The following is a 25,784-nucleotide window of genomic DNA, read 5'->3' on the forward strand; positions in this document are numbered from 1 at the left end:
GTGTTTGGTGCTCCATTGTGCTAGGCGATGTACATACACAAAGTAAGAAACAGACCCTACACCAAAGTGTTTACAGTTAAGTAGTCAAGACAGACTAAAGGTTTGAGAAAGAAGGAAGTATAAGTATTCACATTTTACAGATGGGGAAACTGGGATTAAGTGATTTGAGCAAGGTCCTACAGGAAGTCTGTGGCAGTGGCAGGAATTGAACCCAGCTTTCCTGACCAGATGGTCCACCAGTCCATCCTTCTTAATATCTTAAGTGCAAAGGCATCTAAATCAACTATTAGAGACTGAAGTTCATTCTGTTAGTTGAAGACACTCCCCCTAGGAGTAAAACAACTTCCATGTAAGAAACTGGCTCACAGGATCAAGTTTTTCAAATTTTGTAAATACCAGATAAAAGCAATGTGTGAACAGAATGGATCTGGGACAGGAGCACTACTGATATTGGTCATCACTGTACACATATACCACAATAGAGATGGATCTGATACATTACAAAAAATTGGACATGAATATCATCCACTATACGTTGTCCACTTATTTCTGGACTTCTTCTATACTCTATTTAGACTAAATAAAGCATGTCATCACAACACGCACTAGGCCCAATATCATTTACATTAAGGCCCTTTTATACAACTCTGGGAGTTTAAAGGAGAGTGGGGGCTAAAATGGGTGTGAATGTAACTGACCTGTCAGAGCAGTGTAAATGGTGTGTAGTGTAAATGAGAATTCATTGTTCGTTTCTTTGTTTATGTGAATCAAAATTGGGCCTTTATTGCTGCTTCTATGTTCATTGGATGGAGGTTCTCATAGGGATGAGAGAAACTAGGGGTAAGGGGCATACAACTTGGAACCTCTAGAGAGAGCACCTGGACCCTCCAGGACATATTTTGGACTTCTTATCTACCCTGGCAGCCTGAGAGCCATTGTGTCGTTTGCTGCCTCCTCTCATGGCTATGCAGTACCAGCCATGAAAGGGACTCGGTGGGGGTGAATGCTGCCAAGAGCAGCACTGGATATCTGTGGGATCTGTAAGGGAGTACATTGCAGAATGCAGCTACTCCCTGGCAACACCTAGCACTGCCTCGCAGAGCCCTGACTCTGCAGAATTGAGGCAGAAGGTCTTCTTGCAGGATTTGGGGGAGGGGGAACAAGCTACAGCTCCCATTCACCTTGCACAGATTTGCCTAATCTGACTCCCCCTGTGCTCACTTCACTGGACAGGAACAGCAGCCCCTTTATTTTCAAATGACGGTCAAAGTATCTACATAGTGAGAAATACTTCCTCACGTGCACTTCCAGGCTGATGTGCAAGCAAAGTGGTGCATGCAATTTTCTTTCAAACTGAATTCCAAGAATAAATTGGAGGATCCACATTAAAGCCTGTTGTGCTGGGCAGTTTGGAAACTCCTGTGCTAGCACCAATGCATAATGTGTTATGAAGTGTAGGACCACAAAATCAGAGGTGTGTAGAGTAACAACAGTTAAAAAGCTGTTATACCGCCAAGGAGTTCTGAGGGCATAATAAACTGTGAGATCTTTGGTGTGTAGTATCAATAGCAGCATTAGAACCATCCCAGAATTCAAGCTTGTATTCAGTACTTGCCCATGAACTGTTCTGTAAATCTACTTTTTATAATATAAATATATATAAACAGATTTTAAAAAAGACCTGGAATTAACATGATGTGTGCCTGCCTACTGCCAACCCAATTGCTTTTCTTGTATGTTGTATCTGTTGCCCCAATCTTCATCTCTTCATCGTTTTTACAGATTGTAATCTCTTTGAGGCAGGGACCATGGGTGAAATCCTGGCCTCACTGAAGTCAATGGCTGAACTCCCATTGCCTTCAACAGGGCAGCATCTCACTCTCTCTTTTCAGATATATTTGTGTAGTACCCAGCAAAATGGGGGCTCAATCCTGATTTAGGGATATGCTGGATGTGGCAGAAAATACTGCACTTTTCAGCAGTCACCTACCACATCCAACTCTGCAAGCAACATGCTCACACAGAGTACAGAGGATAAATTTACCTCCAGAAGTAGAAAACAACATGTTCCTTTCTCTAAATCCTTGTAGAACACGTTCTTAAATTACAGATAAAAACTATGGCTGGACCATTGTTCTTATCTATGAGTTTGATGTTTACAAATGCATCCTGGGGTTTGTGTACAAAACAAGAGGCAAGGGGGACCAATCCTTTAGATGCTCTGACAATGTCAAATATTCACCTTGCAGAATACGCTCTGATCATTTATTTAACTGTGACGTATACGGTTGGGTTATCCTGCTGTCTTTTGGAGCCTCTAATTCAATTTTTTAGTCACACATACATAAACAAAGGTTTCTTTTTCAGAGACCCTCATGTGTTGAAGTCTCAGGTGTTACACAGAAATTGCAATACACTCTTTTGCTTCAGTCTTCTTGCTTTGATGTCAATCTGTATGTAAAATAAGGTGCAGTCTTAATATCATGAAGGCATGCATACAGTTCTGGGGTTTGACAGCAGGGATAAGCTAGTTAACTAGCTTATGTTGTTCATGTTTCTCATTTTAGCTAACACACTTGGAATAAGACTCTAAGAGTATATTCTCCCCCCAGTGCACACGTATAACTCCTGCTAACTTACACCGAAGGTGAATAGTAGAATAAAAATAAAATAGTGTAGCGGTTGCACAACATGTGTTAATGGTCTGTGTAACTCCTGGTTATTTAAACAATCTTTCTCACCCTGCTCCAAACAGAAATGAAGTGGAGAGGAAGGAAAGTACATGTTATTCCTGTGATTTTTCAAACTGCCACAAAGTACTCTAGTCATAAAAATGCCATGAAGAAGCCCCATCTTGAGCAATAATTTTCTGTTGTGTCATGACAAATTTATTTATGGTGGATTTGAAAATACCAGGACTTCTGTTTTTAAATACAAATTTCCAAGTTCTTATGACAGAAGAAAATAATATTCTTTATGTTTTTATTTATACCATTGATATTTGCTAACTCAAATACTGTAGTGCCCCATTTATTGAATAACAACATGTGCTGAGTTCATACATTGTTATAAAAAGGGGACTCTTTATAAAAATTGCCAACATGTGAAATATATTTGATATATTAAATGGTGATGTTAAGTACATGAAATAAAAGTTGAGTGTCAAAATAATCTATCTTTACAGGGAAACACAGTACAAACTTTGTCAGCCGATATGATCCCAGGTTTAACAGCTGGATACAACTTCCACCCATGCAAGAGAGGTAAAAACCTGCTACAAATTTTTCACTATTTCTTTTGTTGTCCTAAGAGGAGCTGAGGGTTGGCTTAATTCTGGGAAAAGGGAATGCTGTAGAATTAGTAAAGATGTTGAAGATAAAATCTCAGTGTACTGTTGTTTCTCTTTATGCTTCTAATTTTTTTTTTGAAGCATTCCAAATTCAAAAATCGAGGGGCCAAATCCTGTAGTGCTAACTCTTGCAAAATTCCGATTAACTTCATGGGGGAGGGTTGCCTAAGTAAGGACTGCAGGATTGCGTCCTTTTCTGAAGTCTCCAAAATGTGCTGCAGAGTTTGTCTTTTTCATTTTCTTAATGTTTGGTTGTCACCTCCAAGGCATGTTGCATGAGCCGAACGTCACAGAGAGTGTGCAGTAGGGACAGGACAGTTACAGTAGTGTCAGTTATAAACAACAGAAACATTGAGACCCCAGTCCTCCTCTGTGAGGATATATTTTTTTGCCACTGCAGCAGTTCAAAGATATTCTAAACTTGACTTAGCTGGCCAGAGCAGTCCCACTCTGTGATCTTGGTCTGCCAGCAGGAGTTGCTGGCAGGCTGCACAAATTAGAGCAGCATTTCTGCTACTCTTCTTTTGTACTGGAGAGTGGCCTGGCACCAGAACAGCACCAGGATCAGAGGAATGTAAAGGTTCCTTAAACCTACCTCTGCACCATACCCCTGCATCCTATCCCTAGGGGGGAAAACCTCAGTGGAATGTTGTAGGTTTGAAAATAAATATCTGAAAGCCAGGAAATCTAAGTTTATACTTACGTTTTATGAAAAAAATTCAAAAGAGTATCCTCCAGTTCACCAAAATCTCTCCTCTTACACTTTGTACAAAGACCTGACCAGCTACCATTCCACCTTCCTAAGAGAATTCCCTAATTCCAGGTGCTGGAAATGTTACAACTCTGTTTACTCTTAACTATCTGCTGCAGTCAGGCTCCCTGCCTCTATGGACACCTTAAACTCTGCTAGGCAGTGTATACCGTCACTATGGACATTAAGATGGCCACAGGTGAAACGTCAAACAATACAGGTTTTAAGAGAGCTCCAGCTGTAAGGGCTTCTAACCAATTTGCTAATAGTGACACTTAGAGCTGCGTGAATGATGGATTGTTTGGTTGCTGGCAATTAAAAAAAAATTTTTTTTTAATGTAGTTTTTCTGGGTCCACCTGAAATAAAATTCTTTTAAAACTTTTCATCAAAACGAAAATTCAGGTGGACGGAATCATTTCAGACCAAACAAAACGTTTTGCACTCATTTCCAGCAATTTGTGTATTTTTAATTTTTTAAAAAATAAAATAAAAGGAAATTTCAAAATGGAAAGTCATCTCTAATTGAAAAAACAAAAAGTTTTGTTTTGAAAAGGTTGAAATGAAACATTTCAGTATTTTTGGAAATTTTGTTTGTTTTCAATCAAAACAATCAAGTGAAATCAACATGAATCTGCATTTTTTGACGAAAAAGTTTTGGTCAAAAAATTTCACCCAGCTCTAGTGGGTATCATACTTGTCATAGCCAAATACACTGTAGTTTGTCAGGATGTAAGGACAGAATCTGGACTGTTCTGGAGTACCTTAACACTGCATTTCCATGCTTACAAATATCTGGGATTCTTTTTTCTGCCTTTAAGGTTATTAGAACAGCCGTGTTCTATTAAGGGCTTCCCTCTTAAGCTATTTTTACACATACTATATTTTCAACTTTAACTCTACTTTAATAAGGGTTTGGTTTCTGGGAATTGTATGAAATTTGATACAGACAAACTAACAATTATGTGATGGGGTGTATAAACACTTTAGGGGATCAGCAAGGATACTTTTTTGGCAGAAGCACCTCATACACTGCAGCTAACACCATAATAGTCATGTTAGAAGTGCTTGGGTGTATATAGATCAGCCAGTGAACTTAGAAATTGGCTACTATTCTTAGGGAATTTGAAGTAAGTCTGATCTAAATCCTCACTAGATCTTATGGGAGCAAAAGCCCTGTAAAGAGGATGGGCAGGATGTCCTCTCTTACATGCTTATCCAGACTTAAGGAATGGCAGCAAGTGAGGCTTATTTCGATTAGAAAAGAGGCTCCTCACAACTCAGAAAGAAGAAGGGTGGAGGGGGGAAGGGAGACAATAGTAGGACATGTGATGGCCAGCTCAGTAGCACTAGAAACAGTGGAGAAAGATTATATTTGTGTGTGCATTAGTGTGACCTTCACTTTGCGTGTTGTGTCAAACAATATGCCTGGTGGGTCTGTGCTATACTCATTTTATTTGTGATATAGAAGAGAGTGAAATAAACTACAGATGATCAGAAGAGGTGACGTTTGGATCTTGATTAGGTATGGGTTTCAGATTTAACCATCTGAAAACTTGAAGCTGTTCCTTGGCCTCAAGATTCTGGATTTGACCCATCTCTTCAACAAACCCGGAGAGTATTTTCTTTGCTAGTTATCCCAGTGGTAGAGTGTAGTAATTCCATACTACAAAAAGAACAAGAGTACTTGTGGCACCTTAGAGACTAACAAATTTATCTGAGCATGAGCTTTCGTGGGCTACAGCCCACTTCATCAGATGCATAGAATGGAACATATAGTAAGAAGATATATATATTCCACCTTTTCATGTTCTCTGTATGTATATATATCTTCTTACTATGTGTTCCATTGTATGCATCTGACGAAGTGGGCTGTAGCTCACAAAAGCTCATGCTCAAATAAATTTGGTAGTCTCTAAGGTGCCACAAGTACTCCTGTTCTTTTTGCGGATACAGACTAATACGGCTGCTACTCTGAAACCTAACATACTATAGATGCTTTTAGGGCCTGATACAGCATCCATGGAAGTCATTTGGAAGACTGCCATTTGCTTCAATGGGCATTGGATCAAAGCCCCTAGTGAAAGTCAGCTTTAGTATCTGGTGGGTTTCTACCAAGAACTAGAAATCCTCTGAAGCCTTGTGACTGCTCAGCATTTCCCCATTACTCTGCCTGGTGATAAATCACTGTTCAAAATGGTTAGTAACTTAAAATATTACAAAATTTTGTTGTAATGTTCTAATCATAATAGTCCCTTTTGCTGGTGGGCTTTAGAATGAGACAATTAACCTTCACCCCTTCTACTCAGGATACATAATTCAGGCAGTGGTCAGTTATCTCTGGATAGAGCCTCTAAGGATGGGGAATTTGCTGAAAAATGTGATTAGGAATTTCTTTAAAATGTGTAATGTTACTTCCTAGCCTGTAATGACTTCCTCAGAGGTGTTACAGCATTTTGCATCAAGGTCTAACATGACAGTTTTTAGGAGACAATATATCTAATTACAAAACTGTAAAGCAATCCCACCTCCACTCCTTACTCATACAAAATGCCTGGTAAAGTCAACAGACAGACTAGGTGGGTGAGGTAATACTTTTTATTGGACCAACTTCTGCTGGTGAGAGAGCTTTTGAGCTTACACAGTGCTCTTCTTCAAAGTCAATACGCTTTTTTTTCCCAAGTAAGGAGTGCAGGATTAAGCCCTATGTCTGTTGGCACAATGCAGGCACCATTGACAATACAGTCTGTTTAGTGGATCCTTTTGACTCATTATGGTCCATAAAGTCAAGACCTATGAAGGGATTTTAGTCTGAGACTAATCAACCAGATTAATGGTTCCTTTAAAATGCCTGTCTGGTAAATGTGGGTCTTGTGCACATGCAGTAAATTCTTAAATTAAAAATCTGTGTAAAATCTGTGACAGATGAACTTTTATCTCATATGCTGAAATCCATATTAGACTGATTTTATTTTTGAGTTATAAAAAAATATTCAAATATCTAATTCCCGTTATGGACTCAATGCCACAGCAGCATGTTTTGCTTTTTCTTTAAAGCCAATTATTTTGTGCAGTTTGCTTGAGTTAATACTTAATATTTATTGTGTATAACACTTTATGAGAATATTAAATAACTTGTTAGATATTACATTAAGTAAAAATTGATCAGTCCTGCCTTCTTACTCCATCCAGTAACGGTAGATGAACCAATATTCTGATCCAAGCACAATGGGGTACTTTTTGAAGAGCATTGCATTTAAACTAATAAGGCCATTAAAAGGAAATATCATTATAGCAGTGATATTGCCCAACCTATGGAATTCACTGCTGCTAAATGTCAGACTCAAATGATATTCCTAGATCTGAAGAGAAACCATCGAGTAGTTTCAGTCCAGAATTACAGGTTACAAAACTTGTATCATTCAAAACATTTCCATGATATTTGAATTTTTTCAGTTAAAAGCTTTTATTTAAAGTTTCCTCTGCATTGTTTATAACCTAAAAAATACAACATTGTACCAGTGCTTGAGAAACAGAAAGTGAAGCTGTCTGGAAACTGCCAGCCTTGTTTTACTGTCCAAAGCCAAGTGAAATGAGAAAGTAAACAATATTTTGGAGACAAATAAAGTAATTTAAAAATAATTTTAATCTATGGATTTATTAGTAAGTAAACTAAACGTAAGAAAAAAAAACCTTTTCCTCCAAAAATAATCTGATAGTATTCTTTTAAAAGATCCAGACTTTCTTATGACCACTAATAACATTAGTAGCTATTCAACCTAAGATTGGTTATCAGATTTAATGTTTCATTGCCTGTGAGGATCAGGAAGGAATTTTGTCCTCCTTTCTCATGTACAGCATTGTAAAATGTAGCTAAGTTCATTATGGGGTCTTTTTCACTGTCTACTGAAGCATCAGGTATTGGCTACTGCTGGTGGCAAAATGCAGGACCAATACTCTGATCCACAAAAAGAGTCCAGTATAATTTTTCTTACTAGAGTGGACAGTCTCTTCCCAGTTTTGCTGGGGGGAAATTCCTAAGGCTGAGACTTTTCATATTATATTGTAGTCTGGAGCACATTTTACAGCAATTAAAAGACTTTTAACTATGCACTGCTTTTACACAGTGCTCTTATAAAGTATTTTGTGGAGAAAAAAGATGAGGGAAACTTGAAATCCTTGCTGTTGGAGTTTCTGCATATATATATATATATATATATATACACACACACACACACACACAAACACACACACATTTAATCAGAAGACTGAAGCACGCGTTTTCATTTTTGCTCCTAACAGTGACACTCTGTGGATGAAACTAGGAGTACACATACAGGACAATATTAAGATTTATTTATTTTTTGTTAAAATAGTAAGATCTGCCACTTGTAACTAGTGCTGTATATTGAGACTGAACAAAAGTTAAAGAGACTGCCAATTATGTAGATGTTTATATTATTGATGTCAAATTGTAATGTCTAAGCACCTTGTGTTTTGCTGACACTATGTAAATAACTAATTCACATACACACTTTTGCACAAAGAAAGTTGTTCATTAAGATATACTTTACATTTTATTGGACAATCACATGCCTCCTACATCTAGTAAATATTGTGCAGGCCTCCAAAGCTATCATATAGAAGGAGGATGTAAAATATTTTTGGCAACAAAAACATATAATTTATAAGTTGCCACATACTAAAATGGCTATGATTATTAACAAAATATTAAATATATACCAAAAGGTAACATGGCCCAATAAATTTCCATAAACTCCAAAACTTGCAACAAACCCTCAATAACCCACCCCCCACCATACAGTCCGACCATACTCACAAAAAAAGTGTCTTAGCTGAATGTAGCTATGTAGGAAAACAATAGGGGACGTAGATTTTATTAAAATGTCCTGTAAATAGCCAGTACTAAGAAAAGATGGGAGAGTCAAGTTTTTAAATGTTTAGTTAACCGGCCTGAGAATAAACTGATAGGGTACAAAATGTGTATGATGTGCTACCTGATAATGCAGAGAATACATGGCAGCAACTTCTAGCTGACCACTGATTGATGGATGAAATGGTCATAATTTATTTTAACAGCTCTTGCTGAGGCCAGGAGCTATGTCCAGAGCCATTCCTCAGCCATCTTCTGCTGTGTTCTCTTTTGGTATTAGCTGTGAGCCTTGTTCCCTCTGATAGCATTGCCATTCCTGTAGTATTTAGGTCTTGCACCTAAGAGCTTGATCCTGTATGTTTGAGGTTGCCCATGTACCCACAAGATAAAAATAAAAGGCAGCACCGAAAGTTTAGAACAACCCAATTCCTCATAAGCAAGAGCACTGCTTCCTGGGCACCAAATCTCTCCTGCCTCATAGTAAGAATAAGGTCATGGTTGGAAGCAGCTAGACCGCATCAGACTTGGTCATTCTACTCCCTTGACCGACTCTGCAAGGGAGTGGCAACACATGATTTAACGTTTCAGTTCAGTGTGGAGTATTATGCCTACTGTTTAGCCTTACTAACATCCACACATGGCCTCAGCTCATCTTGTGCTCACTGCTTTGCTCCTTGCAAAGACTTGCAGGATCAAGGCCTAAGTAAAACTTGACAATCCGTGTGATGCCTTGAGGAACTTTATTTTGTGATTCAGAAGACTGGCTGTGTAATAGACAAAGGCTCCCCTTTTCAAACTTGGTTGCTTAGATATCAATTTAGGTGTCTTATATTAGCTACGCAAATTTGAAAAATTTGTCCAGTTGCTTTCTATAGATGCTACACTCGCAAGTTATGAATTGGATATAGTATGTCAGTTATCCTGAGTAATTAGAACTGTACCTTGTAGTGTCTAAAACACCAGTATCAGTCTGGGGGATTCCCTTGGGAATGTTGCAAAAGTAAAGATTGGAGGATTGGGCCCTCTAAGTCTTATCAACTAAACTATGTGCTAGTCCTAATGTACAGCTATTCAGCGCTGCTTTTTTCTTCCTCATACTGATGCTTTTTACAACTAAAGGGCCTGATGTTGCCATTCTTACTCTGGGAAATCTCCCATTAACATCAGGAGAGTCTTCCATAAGTAAGGATTGGCCCAAACTAGGAAAATCTCAAAAGACCCCCAATACTCTCTTTTTATTTCTGTGGTAAACACTTAACATTAATTTGGAAGGACCCAGGAAAGCAAAGTGTAGGAAAAGTCCTGTCAGCACACAGCCCTGACCAGAAACAATGATTAGCTTCCTGTGGACCTGAGTTGCATGTGAAACCACACAGATCGCTACAACTTGTTCGGAGTTAGTTACTTGGATCTTTGTGAGTTAAAGGGCAGAAATGTAATACCGTGCCTAACTTAAGGAAAGTTGTTCTATTTGCAGTACTGCAGAAAGAAGAAAAAAAGGATAATTGAAGAAAAATGTTGATGATGTGGTTCTCTTAGTAAATTGGGAACAATGACCCTTGAAGGACCATAAAGAAAGTGAATGTCAAGATAATTTATTATTGTTACATTATCTACCTCATTTTTCACTTTGTCTTACTAAGTTGTTATATCCTTACAAAGTACCAAATGCCCCAAACATTAATAAGCACCTTTTTATCCTTCCGTGGCGTTAAAAGCAACAAACAGCTTTGGAGAAAAAGGTATTCCTCACCAGATGTATGTGTGTTAATTGTTTTGACACGAAAAACAAAGTATTCATTTGATGCAGAGCACATATTTCATAGCAAACCAGATCCAATCTTTAAATGGCCCTAAACATTTGAAACCTACAGACACTCCTTTTTGAAGTAGAACTTGAAGTAGCAGCTAATTTAGTTCAAAGAGTAGAACGAAAGAATTGTCTTAGTAACTAATTGGATTATGATTTTTATTTATTGATTTATTTACTCTAGGAGAGCCAGTTTCTATGCATGTCGGCTTGATAAGAACTTGTATGTGATTGGTGGAAGAAATGAAGCTGGCTACTTGTCCAGCGTGGAATGCTATAATTTAGAGACAAACGAATGGCGTTATGTATCTTCTTTACCGCAACCTTTAGCAGCGCATGCAGGAGCAGTGCACAATGGCAAGATATATATTTCAGGCAAGTCTCTTTTCCAATTACTGCTACATACAAAACTTCACAGGCAAATTCTTGTTGCAAGGCAACATCTTTATTTACATTTAATTAATGAAGGTATTTTTCCTTTGTAGGGGGTGTTCATAATGGAGAATATGTCCCCTGGCTGTACTGCTACGACCCTGTAATGGACATCTGGGCCCGAAAACAAGACATGAACACAAAGCGAGCTATCCACACTTTGGCTGTAATGAATGATCGACTGTATGCAATTGGAGGAAACCATTTGAAAGGTCACCTTTTTATAGCAAAACAACATTTCAATGTCCTGTCTCTGGACAGAGGGCATTTCTGTTAGCTAGTCATTGTTAAACTAAGTTTAAAAACCCTGAAACACAATTTAACGGGATGCTTGAGCCAGCAGTTTTAAAAACATCTTATGCAAATTATTTCAAAATTATAACAGTACATTAAATATATGAGTAATGAATGCTTTGGATAATAAAAAAAAACAGGAGCTTCCATTACTCAAAAGCATGGACAATTTGTCATTACCATGAATTCAGTGAAACAAACAGACTATTCTTTGGCCCAAATGTAACAGCAATATTTCCCTCCTAATCGTTTTCTAAGATGTGAAGTAAGAGTTTTATTCAGAGCTGCACAGAGAAACAAACCCTTGGTTTAATGAAAAACCATCCATTAACTATTAGGACTAGAGACTTAAAATCCCTTTTTAATATTAAATGTAGCCTGTGAATTTTAATTCTTTATTAATTCTATTTAAAGGTTTCTTGTTTTCATCTTTTAAAAGCTTTTCTTTAATGACTAGTGTATAGGCATCCAGTGTTCTTTTTTCAATACATACATGCCACTCCCATTGATGTTAAAAGGATGCTGTCTAATCTAGACAGTTTAAAAAATGAGTTTAAAGAAGTTTCATGCACCTCTCCTGCCCCTGTGTTTCCCTGCCAATGTCTGTCATTTTATAATCAAATGTGTTTGTTTTGTCTCCCCTGTTGCAGCATGAAAGAGCCACACAGACAAAAGGGGAAACTAACTGACAATGCAGGAGAAGCAATGAAAATGACTATGGGTAAAATTTTCAAAAGTGCCTAAATGACTTAGGAGCCTAAGTCCCAATGAGACACTTGGGGTATGTCTGCATTACAAGTGAAGGTATGATTGTAGCATGCATAGCTTTAATCAAGCTAATATGGGGAAAATACAGCTATCTGTACACTATGAGCAAGGAGTGGGATTCCCCTGCTTGTTTACACATACTCAAGTTACCTGCCATCGAAATAGTGTGAGTATAAAATAGCAAGATAGCCACAATAGCATGGGCTGCAGAAGCACAGCTGAGCCATGCCAACTACATAGCCACCGGTTTTAGCATGTGTATATGAGCAGGGGAATTGCATCACTAGGTTGTAGTGTAAATGTAGCATAACAGTGTAGACATACAAAATTTCACAGGCAAATTGCTGTTGCAAGGCGATATCTTCATTTACATTTCATTAATGAAGGTATATTTCCTTTGTAAGGGGAGTTCATGATTGAGCATATGTCCCCTGGCTGTACTGCTATGACCCGGTTATGGACAACCCTGTTATGATGACGCAAGCTTCAGCATGGCTAGCAACGAGAGTACAGTCCCTGTAGGGAGCTTGGGTACGTACTCTGGTTGCTAGCCTGTGCTAAGGCCCATGCCACTCCATCTACACTGCTATTGTTACATGTGCTAGCTAGATTAATGTCAACAAGGGTATGACTACCTGTGATACAATCATATCTTTGTTTGTAAACATAGCCTCATGCACTTTGGAAAATTTTCCCCTGTATTCATAGTTGGCTGAAGCACCTTAGCGGGTACATATAGGGACCATAGGGAAGCATAAAGTCCTCTCAGTAAATAGCATTGTGGCAGATAGTGCCTCTATGCCAAGTGCAGAACTGGTTTAGCCAGTTTTGTGCAGCCTACAGGAGCATTGCAAGGTGGGACAGGCCAAAAGAAAGAAGGAGTAGAAGCTATCTGTATACTGCACGCCTGAAAAGGCCACTTTTAGGTGCCAAGTTTGAAAGTATTAGTCTTTTGAGTTCTTTGAAATGTTGCTCTTTGAAACAGTTCTACACTAAAAAGTGAGGTTGACCCTGCTACTTTTCTCGGGGATGTGAGACCCTGAGAGACGTAGTTAAGCCAATCTAACCCCTGGTGTAGACAGCACTAGGTTGATGGAAGAAGTCTTCTGCCAATCTAGCTACTGCCTCTCAGGGAGGTGGATTAACTACAGTGATGGGAGCATCCGTGCTGTCGCTGTCATGTCTACACAAGCGCTGAAGCTGCTCATCTTAGTCTTATTCCCACAGAGCTCCACCATTCTTTTTTCTATTGGAATAACAAAATTAAGAGGTATGTAAAAACTGGAAATGTTCTCCTCTTCATTTCTTCTTCTAGGCTCTATTTTGTCCTTCCCTGCAACAGAGGAAAGCAATAAGTAAAGGGACTTATTTACTGCATCTTATTTACTGCAACACTATGTACATTTAACTAAAGAGAGTGCATTTCCATATTTTTCATATTGCTCCCAGAAGTCCTTCTGCATTGTACTCTTAATGTTTTATAAATAGAGGTTCAGATCCTCAGTTTAATAAATAGAGGGTATCACTCCATTAGACTAGCACGGATATATACCAGCTAAGGATTCGGCCTTAAGATCTGGCCTACTCAATGTGGGGGTTGTAAACAAAGTGCTTTGTGTTCCCTGACTCATATGTTCCATATAGTAGCAAAATGTTGATTAAAGTATATTAAAGTTGATTAAATGTATATTAAAGTATATTAAACGTTGATTAAAGTACATTTGAACATGTGCTGATTAAAATTAAATGGAACTGTAAAACTGTAATAGTTTAGTAAGGTCTCTTTACTCAGGAAGTTGTGACCAGAGTTCTGATCTCCCTGGTGACATCTCCCAGTTTCATCGGACAAATAAAATGGAACGTGTTACAAGCATTGTATTTTCTGCTGTACCATATTTTTGCCTTGTATGCTTCAGCCATGGCTGAGTTGCTCTCTGTTGTGGGGTATTTGCCATCTTTGCTACCAAAATGCAGTCTGTTGTTTTGAGAAAGAATTCTTTGGAAAACATTTCTTCTTATTTGCCCTGTGATGAGGAGCTCAAAGAAGAACTGTAAGCGAAGGGATGGGAGAGTGGATTGTAGTGTGGATTCTTCAACAAATACTGCATTGACTTGGGGTAGTAAAGAACTCTTTTATGAAGCTGGATCTCTACTAATGTCAGTGTCTTTACCTCATCATAACTAATTGTGGGTATAACTACAATTTTTAGGGGTGGGGATCTTTGACAGATTCTGCGCGCACTGGATTGGCCTCATTATGGTCCCTTGAAAATTCTGCTGTGATACAAAATCATTTCATCACACCTGTTCGTTCCTGACATAAACTAATAATTTTGCAAGCATCATTGTTATGGGCTACCCATATCACCAAATGCCCTTTCACAGAAAGTCTTAAATTCTCCTTCTCTTTTCTGTTTTCTGTTCCCTTTGATGAGAAAGAAGATAGAAATATAAAACAGATCATCTTGCTGTAATTTTATTGCAATGTTCCTAAGAACAAAATTGTTTGGGCTCTCTTGAGATTTAAGGTATTTGATAAGAGGAAATGTTGTCTAAAGGATAGCACATGTAATGGGAGCATGGACTCCTGTTTTCTATTTCTAGCTGATCAACTCAATACCTGTGTGAACTTGGCAAATCATTTAATGTCTCTGGGCCTCAATTTACCCATCTGTAAAGTGGCAGTAATACAGTTTACCTCAGAGGGGCATTATGAGAATGATAGAATCATAATAGACTCCACAATCTAGACTGTAAGATGGTGCCAATTCTAAACCACATTTTGACCCCTTCTAAAAAATTCAGACTTGATCTCTGAAAGAAGAGAAGTTATTGTTGCCAGTCTAACAAGCTGTTATCAAAAAAGAGTGGATTTACACTTTAAAAAAATTATTCTAACTTCTTTTGTCCACTCATAACTCAAAATGGCTTAACGTGAAGATCTCAGAATTGTGTGATGCATTGAGCCGCAATGAAAGCTGGAGCACAGATCTAGTTTTGCCTTTTTTGAGTACCTAATTCTTTGTTTACATATATATTGTCCGTAGGCTTCCACATACGGATCTTAATTCTCCCATTGTGCTTGTATCTTTGTGCTACCATTCCGATTTGATGGAGTTTTACAATATCTTTGCATCTACTTTGCACAATTGTAAATGATTCCACAAGGCAGTGGAGAATCAATCTCAGAGAACCTAGATGCCTCAGATCTCCTTGACAATCTGGATACAGACCTGCAATTGGCACAAGTACAACAGTGGTGGTGGCATTGGTAGGTGTTCTTCTCTTGACAAGAGCGGTATCATAAGACTTCTCTTATGTGGCTTCTTCATTCTTTCCTAACTGAGCATTCCCTGATGGTAACTTCAAGCAATTACTCATCATCTCTAAGGGAACTCATATGTGGTGTTCCACAGGGCTCCATCTTGTCTCCCTCCCTGTTTCCATTCTTGTGTCTGGGGCCAGTAGGAGGGTTAATGAGGAGGCATGGGCTGCAGTATGTTCATTTTGTTGATGATACCCATCTCTCCTTCGCTATCTTGTCTGATCCAGCCAGTGCTATTGCATGCTTTACTCAATGTCTGGGTGAGATTGGGGCATGGATGAGGTCTCACTGGCTGAGATCAATGCCGATAAGACTGAGGTGATACTGGTTGGTTGCAGGAAGCAACGAGAGAGAGAGAGAGAGAGAACGCGCGTTTATATCTACCTCTTGCTTGGAAGACTTGTACCCACCTTTTCACAATCTGGGGGCGTCGTTGCATCCCAGCTGCTGTTTAATGATTTTATAGCAGCAGTGACCAGGATGGCTTTTTTCCATCTCAGTCAGGAGAGGGTGACCATTCTTTTTGTGGATTTGGTCTGTGTCACCATAATCCATGTCTTTGTCCCTTCATGACTGCTGCAATGCACTAATGAGGCTACACCTTAAATCAGCGGGAAACTGAAGCTTGTTCAGAATATGGCAGCCTGCTTATTAAGCAGAATATCATTCTGGAAGCATATGACACCAGTGCTTCTGCATTGCCTATCTGTGGTTTCTGGGTGAGGTTTAAGATGTTGATTATGAATGACAGAATCCTAAATGGCTTGGAACCTGTCTACTTTAGGGATAGCTTCTCACCATGCATTATTGCTGCAGAAGAAGTCAGCATTGATGCGCAAGCTGGAACCCCATCTGTATAAAATAGTAGCTACTAGCAAGACATTCTACTTGAGGAAATCTAAACTTTGAAACTTATTCCCCATCCCATGTTTGTCCAGAATAGCTTGGATCTGTTGATCTTCAGGGAACACTGCCCCCACTTCTGGGGTAGGATAATTGGTTAGTGAGGAGGAATATTGCTTGGGGGTCTGCTTTCATCATTTCTTAACTTGGGGTCTGCTTTCATCATTTCTTAGTTATTTTCTAGTTTGGGATGAAGAGAAGCCTCTGGTTTGGTTCTGTTTGTTATGCAGTTGTATTTTTGATTCATGACAGAGGCCCGGGAGTCCTTGGGTTAGGTGCTTTTTAAAGAGTTAGTATAAATTGAAATAGTTAAAGAAATAAACATTGGAGGAGTTTGCTTACATATCTGTATATTGGGTAAGATTTTTCATCATTCTTTTCTAAAATGACTTTTTTCTAAACTTACTAGTGTTAGGAAGAAATAGAAAAATTTTATTTTTATTTTTTTTTAATAATAGAGAAATTTCCTCATTAAAAAGATTAATTGAGAAAGTGCTAAGGCTCTATCTAAATATTTATTAATTTAAAACAGTTGTTGTAAATAAAATATTTTTAAAAAGCAAAAACTCCAAACATCTGAAGTCAGGAAGTTCTAAGTTAAGGTTTAAAAACAAACAACTGAAAATTAAGAAATTTTAGTTTTTCAAAAACCTAAACACTGGAAAGTCTCAAAATACTCAGAACATTTTCCATCACTAGCTTTATCTTTCTGTCCCTTTACCCTCACTCCTCCAGTTATAGGTGGAAGACCCTCACTAGTGGCCATATGGAATAAATGCCAGTTTTCCCTGAATAACTTAGATTGTTGCATTATGATAGCATCTGCAGGTATCCTGCTGGCCTGTATCAAGTATAGGTATATTTTAGGCTTTTATTGTAAGGGTAGGCTATTTGGAGTCTTTCATCATACAATCAGGGTGGATGTGGAAAAAGCTGACCTCTGGTTTTGGTGGCATGGGGCTTCTGAACTATATAAGTAAGGTTAATAGCGTAAAATTGGGCTCCATCTATAGTTGTTGTGCGTGGCCTATTGGTGGAGGGTAATGTAAGACAATGCGGTCGCAGGCCTATGGGAGATCTCTGTGATGGGGAGTGGATAGTTTTGTAACTCATAGGCCAGTACGGTATCTTTATTCCTGGATAGTGGGTGATCGTGGAAATTAAATGCAGGATGGTGGTTGGAGAGTTAAGGCTGGTATTGGAACTGTTACTGTGTATTTTCACACTTTTTAAGAATAGGTATGTGCCCAAACCAAAACACTGCATACAAATTCACCGCAGAATTTCAGATCCAGACTTTGCACCTCAGGCATATATCTTTCATGTATATATTTCAAAAATATGACTTTCATATTTTTTAGAAAATTCCTATTAACTATTACCGTTCATCAGGTACCTATTAGAGGTGGCTGCAGTTGTTCTTTATAAATAAATGTGCCTTTTAAAAAGGATCTAGAAACTTAAAGAAGCCTGCTTTAAGTTATTTTTTAAATATTTTATTCAGGTTTCTCCCATCTTGATGTCATGCTTGTGGAATGCTATGATCCAAAAGGTGACCAGTGGAATATTCTTCAGACTCCTATTTTGGAAGGTCGCAGTGGCCCTGGATGCGCAGTTCTTGATGACAGTATTTACCTTGTTGGAGGCTACAGCTGGAGTATGGTGTGTACCTGTTTTCTGAAAATGGCTCCTGAGGCAGTTTTTAGTTACTGTCTGAAAAAAAGTTGTGCCTGTTCTTTTTTTCTTCTAAAAAATGCTGAAAATATAAATCAAGGGCTGTCAGAATCTTGGATGCATTGAAAATGTTCTTAAGGCTGATTTACAGCTTGGTTAGTAAAGCTGGCATTACTTATTGATTTTCTGATGGAAATAATCTTATTTCATTTCCAATTTTATTTTATTATGAAAATATAGATTAAGGGCTGAGTCCCAGATTTTTAAAGCTATATAGGTTTTGCTCCACTTAGTGTTGCGCTGCCCAACTGACTTAGGAGCCTACGCCTCATTTACAGAAGTGATTTAGGCAATTAGGACATTAACCAACAGTGGGATTTTAATGACTAAGTGCCTAACTCACTTTTGAAAATGGGACTTAAGCTCTTAAATCAATTAGGCGTTGCAACGCTGAGAGCAGCAAGGCTTAAATAGCCGTAAAACTCTGGGCCTTAGCCTGCAAAGGCAGTTGCTTACGTTACATCCATAAAATACACACATACATTTAAAACAAGAAGCTGCACTGACCCCTGGGGATTGGGCATGCAAAACAGGAGCTGTGAAATATTGTAGTCTAAAGGATTTAGCACACTTGTCAGGTATCAAAAGGTCTGGGGTTATAATCTCAGCTCTTCTGCTGGCTCCCTGCATGGCCTGGCATGGCACAAGTCACTTCACATTCTAAGTTCCCCAAAGGGGACTATTAGTACTTACCTACCTGTTTTATTCTGTTATTGTGTGGTTTAATTGATGTCATACAGTGTTTTAAAGCCAGGATTGATGTCAGTGGTACAGTACCATAAAGTACTACATAAAATTAAGTGTTATTGATTGAACTTTCTGTGTAAAGTGCCTATTTGCAAGTGTGTATCTGCCTGCACAATTGCCTTTTGGCACCCATGTACGTTTTTATAGGTTACAGTACATGCAATTGTTTTGAAAATGTAGCCCTACATGTACATTTTGACATTATTAAACAAGCATAATTTTAACGTATGTTTGAGACCTTGCTTCCCTTACTTACATGAATAGTCCCATTGACTTGGACTGAAATATTTTTACAAACACATTGAGCCTGGTTCTCCTCAAACTTACACTAGCTGTACAGCACGGTAGCTCTGTTGACCTCTGATTTACTGCCAGGTAAGAGGAAGATCAGCCCCTCTATAGTTGACTTTAGAAAAAATGAAGCAAAACTTTGGTAATGTTATTTGCATGATGTACATGAGTATATGCACTAATGAAGTTGGGGAAGAGGACATGGATGGGTTTAAGACAGCTTCAGGTTTTTTTAAATCTGAGTATCAGTCATTTGTAGGGAACTTTTACCATTTTTTCATTATTTCAATTTCCTTTTAAGATAAGATAGTTTAGAATAAATTATTTTAATTTGTACGAGGTGCAGTGGTACAAAAGAAGGGTATAGTTTGGAAAAATTGAGTAGTGATTTTGTGTCCCTCAATACTTGTATAACTCACCAAAGACACTTTTAGAGGAACAACGAGGAGTTGTTTTTGTGGATTAACATGGCTACCCCTCTGATACTTTAGAGGAACTTGATTTTGAGAGGGTGAGTGTTCAGCACTTTATGACAATTGAGCCTCTTTAATGTGTCTCAAGTTGGGCATCCAAAAATCACTCATTTTTGAAAATCTTGGCCTTTTATCTTTACATCAAATTTGCCATTTGAGTTTTACTCTCACAATGTTCCAATAAGATTTTGTTCTATTCTAGGGAGCCTACAAATCTTCTACTATTTGCTACAGTCCTGAGAAAGGAACCTGGACAGAACTAGAAGGAGATGTAGCTGAGCCACTTGCAGGTCCTGCATGTTCGACTGTCATACTGCCAGCCTGTGTACCGTACAACAAATAATATTCCAGAAGCACTGAAATGAACAATATTACATTCTGGAAAGTAATGACGGGTGACGTAAATATTTTAATAGAACAGAATTCCTGGCAAAATAAAACTACCGTAATTGACCCCTTATTTCAGATTTATGCTTTAAAAGCAAACTAGGAACAAAAAGTCTCATCTCAGATAGATTCCGGTGTCTTGTGAAGCAAGTAGCTAGAACACACCGAACATTACATGCTGACAGACTGCCATTTCAGACTGATTTTAACTTTTTTCCCGCTACAGAAATATTCTTCACATGGATTTTAACTTTTAAAAATGAAGGCTAAATGTCCAAATACAGCCTGAAAAGACAAGATCAGTTTTGTGCATTGTATTCTACCTGCATGTGATCTATGTGAAGTCATGAGGATGTTGTGTTCATGAATGCTTCAAAACTCAGATACCGAAAAGCTCACTCTGCATTGCAGAACTGTCTCCTCCTCTGTAATCCTAACCTACAGCTGCTTCATATGCTCTGCAAGCAACACAGCATCAAAAGATCATAAAAGGTAAAGAAATGTCATTCCATTTTTGCACAACTTGGCTTCTCTTACACTCTGCCTTCAAAGTCCCCATTATGTAAGTGTAGTGAAGAGCAGACTACAATGAAAGTGATGCTTTACAGAGCACTTCTTGCAATAGTGGTTTTAAGGATTAGGAACAAATTCTGCTCTTAGTTACACTGCAGAGGCATGCCACTAAAATCAATGGAATGAATGTTTTTATAGCTAGTGTGACTAAAATCTTGGCCTAAACCTCAAATTCTGGGTTTACGAAGTAAGTTTTTCTCATAAGCAGTTAAAAGACAACACAGTCCATTGATACAGTAAACATACAAGAATTCTTCTTCATTTTCACTAACATTAGAAGTGAACACACTTGCTATTAGAAAAGGAGGACTTGTGGCACCTTAGAGACTAACCAATTTATTAGAGCATAAGCTTTCGTGAGCTACAGCTATTTGCTTTCAAAGACAAGAACACTGAATTTAAGCATAATGGTACCTCTTTGGACTTTTAAATTAGTATGCATAGATTTGCAGGGACTCTGGTAAGTGGCTAAAATCCTCGTCTCTGATTTACCTTCAGATGTTCATAATTTGAAAGGTTTTCCCTGTTGATCCAGAAGAATACGGGGCTGGATTTTCCACTGCCTTATACCTTGTTTAGTTGTTTACATCTGGTAAAGTGAGTGCAAAATGCTACCAGATCAGAACAGTCACATGTTACACCCACTTTACACAGTTGTACTTGATAGGGTGCAAGGCAGTGGCAAATCAGGCCCTATGTGTTTTTATGCTTATGTCTTCCTTTTGCAGCAGTAATTGACTTACAAACACTGTGCCTGGTTCTCTACTTCCTCTTGGCTTGCATAAGGATTTTGACCTGTACACAATGCATATAAAATACTTCTTCTTTGAGTGCTTGCTCATGGTGTGCGTGCTCACCACATGCACCAGTGCCGGAAGTTTTTCCCTCAGTGGTATCTGTAGGGGACCAGCTTTGGTGCTCTCTGGAGTGGCGTGCATATGGTGGTATAAGGGGCACCACCGGCCCCCTTAGTTCCTTCTTACTGCCAGTGAGGGTGCTGGAACATCTCCTTTCTTCGGCAAGCACTCTTACCCAATGTTCTTCCTATTGTTTAGTACGTAAATAGTTCTTAGATAAGTAGTTATTTTGTTCTCTTAATAGTACTGTAGTTAAGTTAGATAGTCCCCTAAGGGACTTAGCCCAGGGATGGGGCATGCCTCGGTCTCCGGGCTTCAAGCATTGTGATTGCTGCAAAAAGCCTATGCCGATCAGCAACCCTCATCAAAGCTGCTTGAAATGTCTGGGGGAAACCCATGTTAGCGATAAGTGTCGCATTTGCAAGAGCGTCAAGCGAAGAACTAAAAAGGAGCGGGATATAAGACTGAGAGCGCTCCTCAAGGAGTCGGCCCTCGCGCCGGTTTCCAAGCCACTGAGATCAGACTCCGCTCCGAGCACAGCGTCATCAGTGTGAAGTGTGCCACCGGCACCAGTGTCCCAATGCCGGTCCCAGTCCCCAGTACCTACTAAAATGCAAAGGAAGCACACCGGGATAGGGCGTTCCCCGACATCCCATACTGAAAAGGAAAAGTCCGGAGAGGAGCGTAGGCCCATAAGGGACAGCATGTCTCTGGAGCCCAGCCAGGCACCTACATTGCTGGCTAGGCAATCCAGCCCTCCTAGGGAGCCATCCCAGGTAGTGGCAGAGGTTCCTGGCACCTGGAGGTTCCATCCGTGCCGGAGGCCTTCCAGGCTGCAAAAGACATCATGTCTTTGCTGGTGCCACCTATGCCCCGTCAAGACTTAGTTGTCTCTAGAGCAGGGATTCCCAAACTTGGTTCGTGGCTTGTTCAGGGTAAGCCCCTGGCAGGCCGCAAAACGCGTTGTTTGCCTGACCATCCTCAGGTATGGGCGTTCGCAGCTCCCAGTGGCCGCGGTTTGCCGTTCCCGGCCAATGGGAGCTGCGGGAAGCAGCACAGGCCGGGCCACCATTTTCCGCAGCTCCCATTGGCTGGGAACGGCAAATCGCGGTCACTGGGAGCTGCGAGCAGTCCTACCTGCGGATGGTCAGGTTAACAAAGTGTCTCGTGGCCTGCCAGGGGCTTACCCTGAACAAGCTGCGCACCAAGTTTGGGAACCCCTGCTTTAGAGTGAAGCTGGCACTGGGGTCTGTGCAATTGTCTCCATATGTGCGGCATTTCTCCACAGCACCATGGCGGTCGACACTGAAGCAGGGATCCCCCAGGAGGCGCTTCCAACCTGCTCATATGGACCAGAGTTCCTAGCACTGGTCGCTGGACTCTCAGCACTGGTTCCCTAAAGTGTGGCATTGCTTGCCTTATGGTCAATGCAGATCCGTAGCATGCCACCGGTACCTGGAATCCTGGCACCGGTCGCTGGAGCGTGGGCATCACTCCTCAGGGCAATGAAGTCCACCAGGACCGTGAGGCCAATCGCCGTGAGGCCATAAGACCGGTCCCTGGCACCGAGACACAGATCGCTGGACTCACAGCACTTATCTCTGTGGTCCCAGCGCTCTAGACGTGGATTGCTGGTGTACTGTTGCCAATCTGCCAAGCTCCGCTGTCAGTCCCCGGAGAGATGGCACCAGGACCCGGAACCCCAGTACCTGTCCTCCAGCCACAGTCACCGGGATAGCAGGCATGGAGGGGTCATGGATGCAGCATCGGCACTACATTGTTCCCCGCGGCAGAAACTTTCCTCCTCGGGCTCAGAGGCTGAGGAGATAGCGGGTCCCTCAGTCCCGCTGCACACAACCAGATCTCGGGGGGGGCTCCTCCCACACCACCAGCCAGTGCATGGCCTCAGGGCCAATGGCCAGCCCCATGGTACTTTTGGAACCCATGCGGGGTCCCGCAAGCATCAGAGACTCAGATGCAACGCTCAGTATCAGGGGCATCAGAGAGGAGGTCGGGAACAGTCTCCCGCCCTCCCCTGGAATCAGAAAAGGGGTCTGATCAAGGGGCCCAGAAGCACCCTCCGGTCTCAGTGGAGACCACACATGCAAGGGACCCTGAGGCAGCCCCTCTCCCACCCTCGCCTCCTCGTCATCCTCACCCGACAAGGCAGTGGCAGGACTGTCCAAGACAGTGCCACAGGATGATGCCAAGGCACACCAGGAGCTGCTGAAGAGGGTGGCGGCAAACTTGGGATTGGAAGCAGAGGAGTTGGCAGAATGCTCTGACACTTTATTCAACATTCTGGCTGCAGTAGCCCCATCTAGAGTGGCGCTCCCGGTACATGAAGGGGTAGTAAGGCTGGTAAAAGCCTTACGGCAGACCCAGTCTTCTCTCCTGCCCATTTCCAAGCAGGCAGAGAGAAAGTATTGTGTCCCTGCTAAAGGGTTTGAATACCTGTATTCCCACCCAGGCCCAAACTCTTTAGTGGTCTCTGCAGCCAACGAAGAGGAACAGGCAGGGGAAACCCAGCCCAATTCCCAAAAACAAGGATGGCAAGAGGCTGGACTTAATTGGCAGAAAAAATTATTCATCTGCCAACCTCCAATTATGATGGCAAACCACCAGGCCTTACTCGGGAGGTATGATCAAGTTGCAGTGGGGGAGGTTTAGATTGGATATTAGGAAAAACTTTTTCACTAAGAGGGTGGTGAAACACTGGAATGCGTTACCTAGGGAGGTGGTAGAATCTCCTTCCTTAGAGGTTTTTAAGGTCAGGCTTGACAAAGCCCTGGCTGGGATGATTTAACTGGGAATTGGTCCTGCTTTGAGCAGGGGGTTGGACTAGATGACCTTCTGGGGTCCCTTCCAACCCTGATATTCTATGATTCTATGATTTCAATGTGTGGCAGTCTGTGGCCAAGTTTGCAGACTCGTTGCCGGAAGACACCAGTCAAGAGTTCCTGGCCATTTTGGATGAAGGGAGAAATGTGGCAAAGGCCTCCCTTCGGGCTGCCTCCGATGCGGTGGACTCAGCTGCCAGGTCCATCACAATGGCCATGTCAATGAGACGAGCATCGTGGTTGATGTCTTCCGGGCTATCGACAGAGGCTCAGCAATCAATCCACAACTTCCCCTTTGATGGCCTAGCCCTGTTTGCAGAACAAAGAGACACGAGATTACATGGACTCTAGGGCTACTCTACATTCCCTGGGTCTCTAAACACCGACCCCCGCTAGAAAGAAGTTCAGACAACTGCAACCTCAAAGACCAAGCGGTCGGGCCTGACCGGAGCCCTACCATAGGAAGGGCAAGGGCTATAAGTGCAGTCAAGGCCAACAACCAGCCGCTTCTTCCCACTCGGGCTTCTCCCACTACCCGCCTGATAACAAGCAGGCATTTTGAGGGTATGCCCAAGGGCGATCTCCCAGTCTGCAGCCAGGATCCTGCACCCTTCTTGTTTTCAAACCGCCTTTTTCCTTTCCTCTCCATTTGGGCTGCTATAATATTGGACCGGTGGGTCCTCAACACTGTGGCAGGGGGGTATACCCTACAATTTATTTCTACCCCCCACTACCATCCCTCTTCCCTGTCCCTCTTCAGGGACCCTTCTCACGAGCAACTTCTTGCCCAAGAGGTGCAAGCCCTCCTGCGAGTTGGGGCCATAGAAGACCCCTTACACCTAAGAAGGAAAGTGTTTTACTTTTGGTATTTTCTCATTCCAAAGGCCAAGGGACATCTGTGCCCCATATTGGACCTGCAAGGCCTCCCCAAGTATCTCAAGAAGTTGAAGTTCTGCATGGTCCCCCGGCCTCCATTATCCCCTCCCTGGATCCTGGAGACTGGTACACCGCCCTCGACTTGAAGGACGCGTATTGCCGTTTTCCAAGGGCACAGAAGGTTCCTGCAGTTTGTGTGGGGCAATCCCACTACCAGTTCATGGTGCTTCCATTCAGCCTGGCGAAAGCCTCATGAGTGTTCACAAAATGCATGGTAATGGTTGCAGCCTACCTCAGGTGCCAGGGCATTCAAATCTACCCACACCTCAACAATTGGCTCATCAAGGGTTGTTCACGGGTACGAGTCCATCGCAGCGTTCAGGTGGTGCAAGCCACGTGCCAAGCACTGGGTGCCTTGATAAACGAACAAAAATACGCATTGGTCCCAGTGCAAAGAATAGAGTTCATTGGGGCAGTTCTGG

General features: G+C 41.0%; 1 protein-coding gene across 3 annotated transcripts in view; it reads left to right on the forward strand.

The window, feature by feature from the left end:
* The window catches only part of KLHL14 (kelch like family member 14), a 78,059-nt gene extending 55,470 nt beyond the window's left edge, over nucleotides 1–22,589 (forward strand). For 2 of the 3 annotated variants that reach the window (XM_084620406.1, XM_084620408.1), the window contains exons 5-9: nucleotides 3,185–3,263; nucleotides 10,987–11,177; nucleotides 11,288–11,446; nucleotides 18,029–18,186; nucleotides 19,972–22,589. In XM_084620406.1, coding sequence (XP_084476532.1) covers nucleotides 3,185–3,263; nucleotides 10,987–11,177; nucleotides 11,288–11,446; nucleotides 18,029–18,186; nucleotides 19,972–20,112 — 728 coding nt within the window. In that variant the 3' untranslated portion in view covers nucleotides 20,113–22,589. Of the gene's footprint in view, nucleotides 1–3,184; nucleotides 3,264–10,986; nucleotides 11,178–11,287; nucleotides 11,447–12,178; nucleotides 14,647–18,028; nucleotides 18,187–19,971 lie in introns of those variants that run through there. The other variant, XM_084620407.1, reaches the window with a different exon arrangement.
* Nucleotides 22,590–25,784: the final 3,195 nt, after the last annotated feature.

Source organism: Lepidochelys olivacea (genome assembly GCF_965140295.1).
Source record: "Lepidochelys olivacea isolate rLepOli2 genome assembly, chromosome: 2".
NCBI lineage: Eukaryota > Metazoa > Chordata > Testudines > Cheloniidae > Lepidochelys > Lepidochelys olivacea.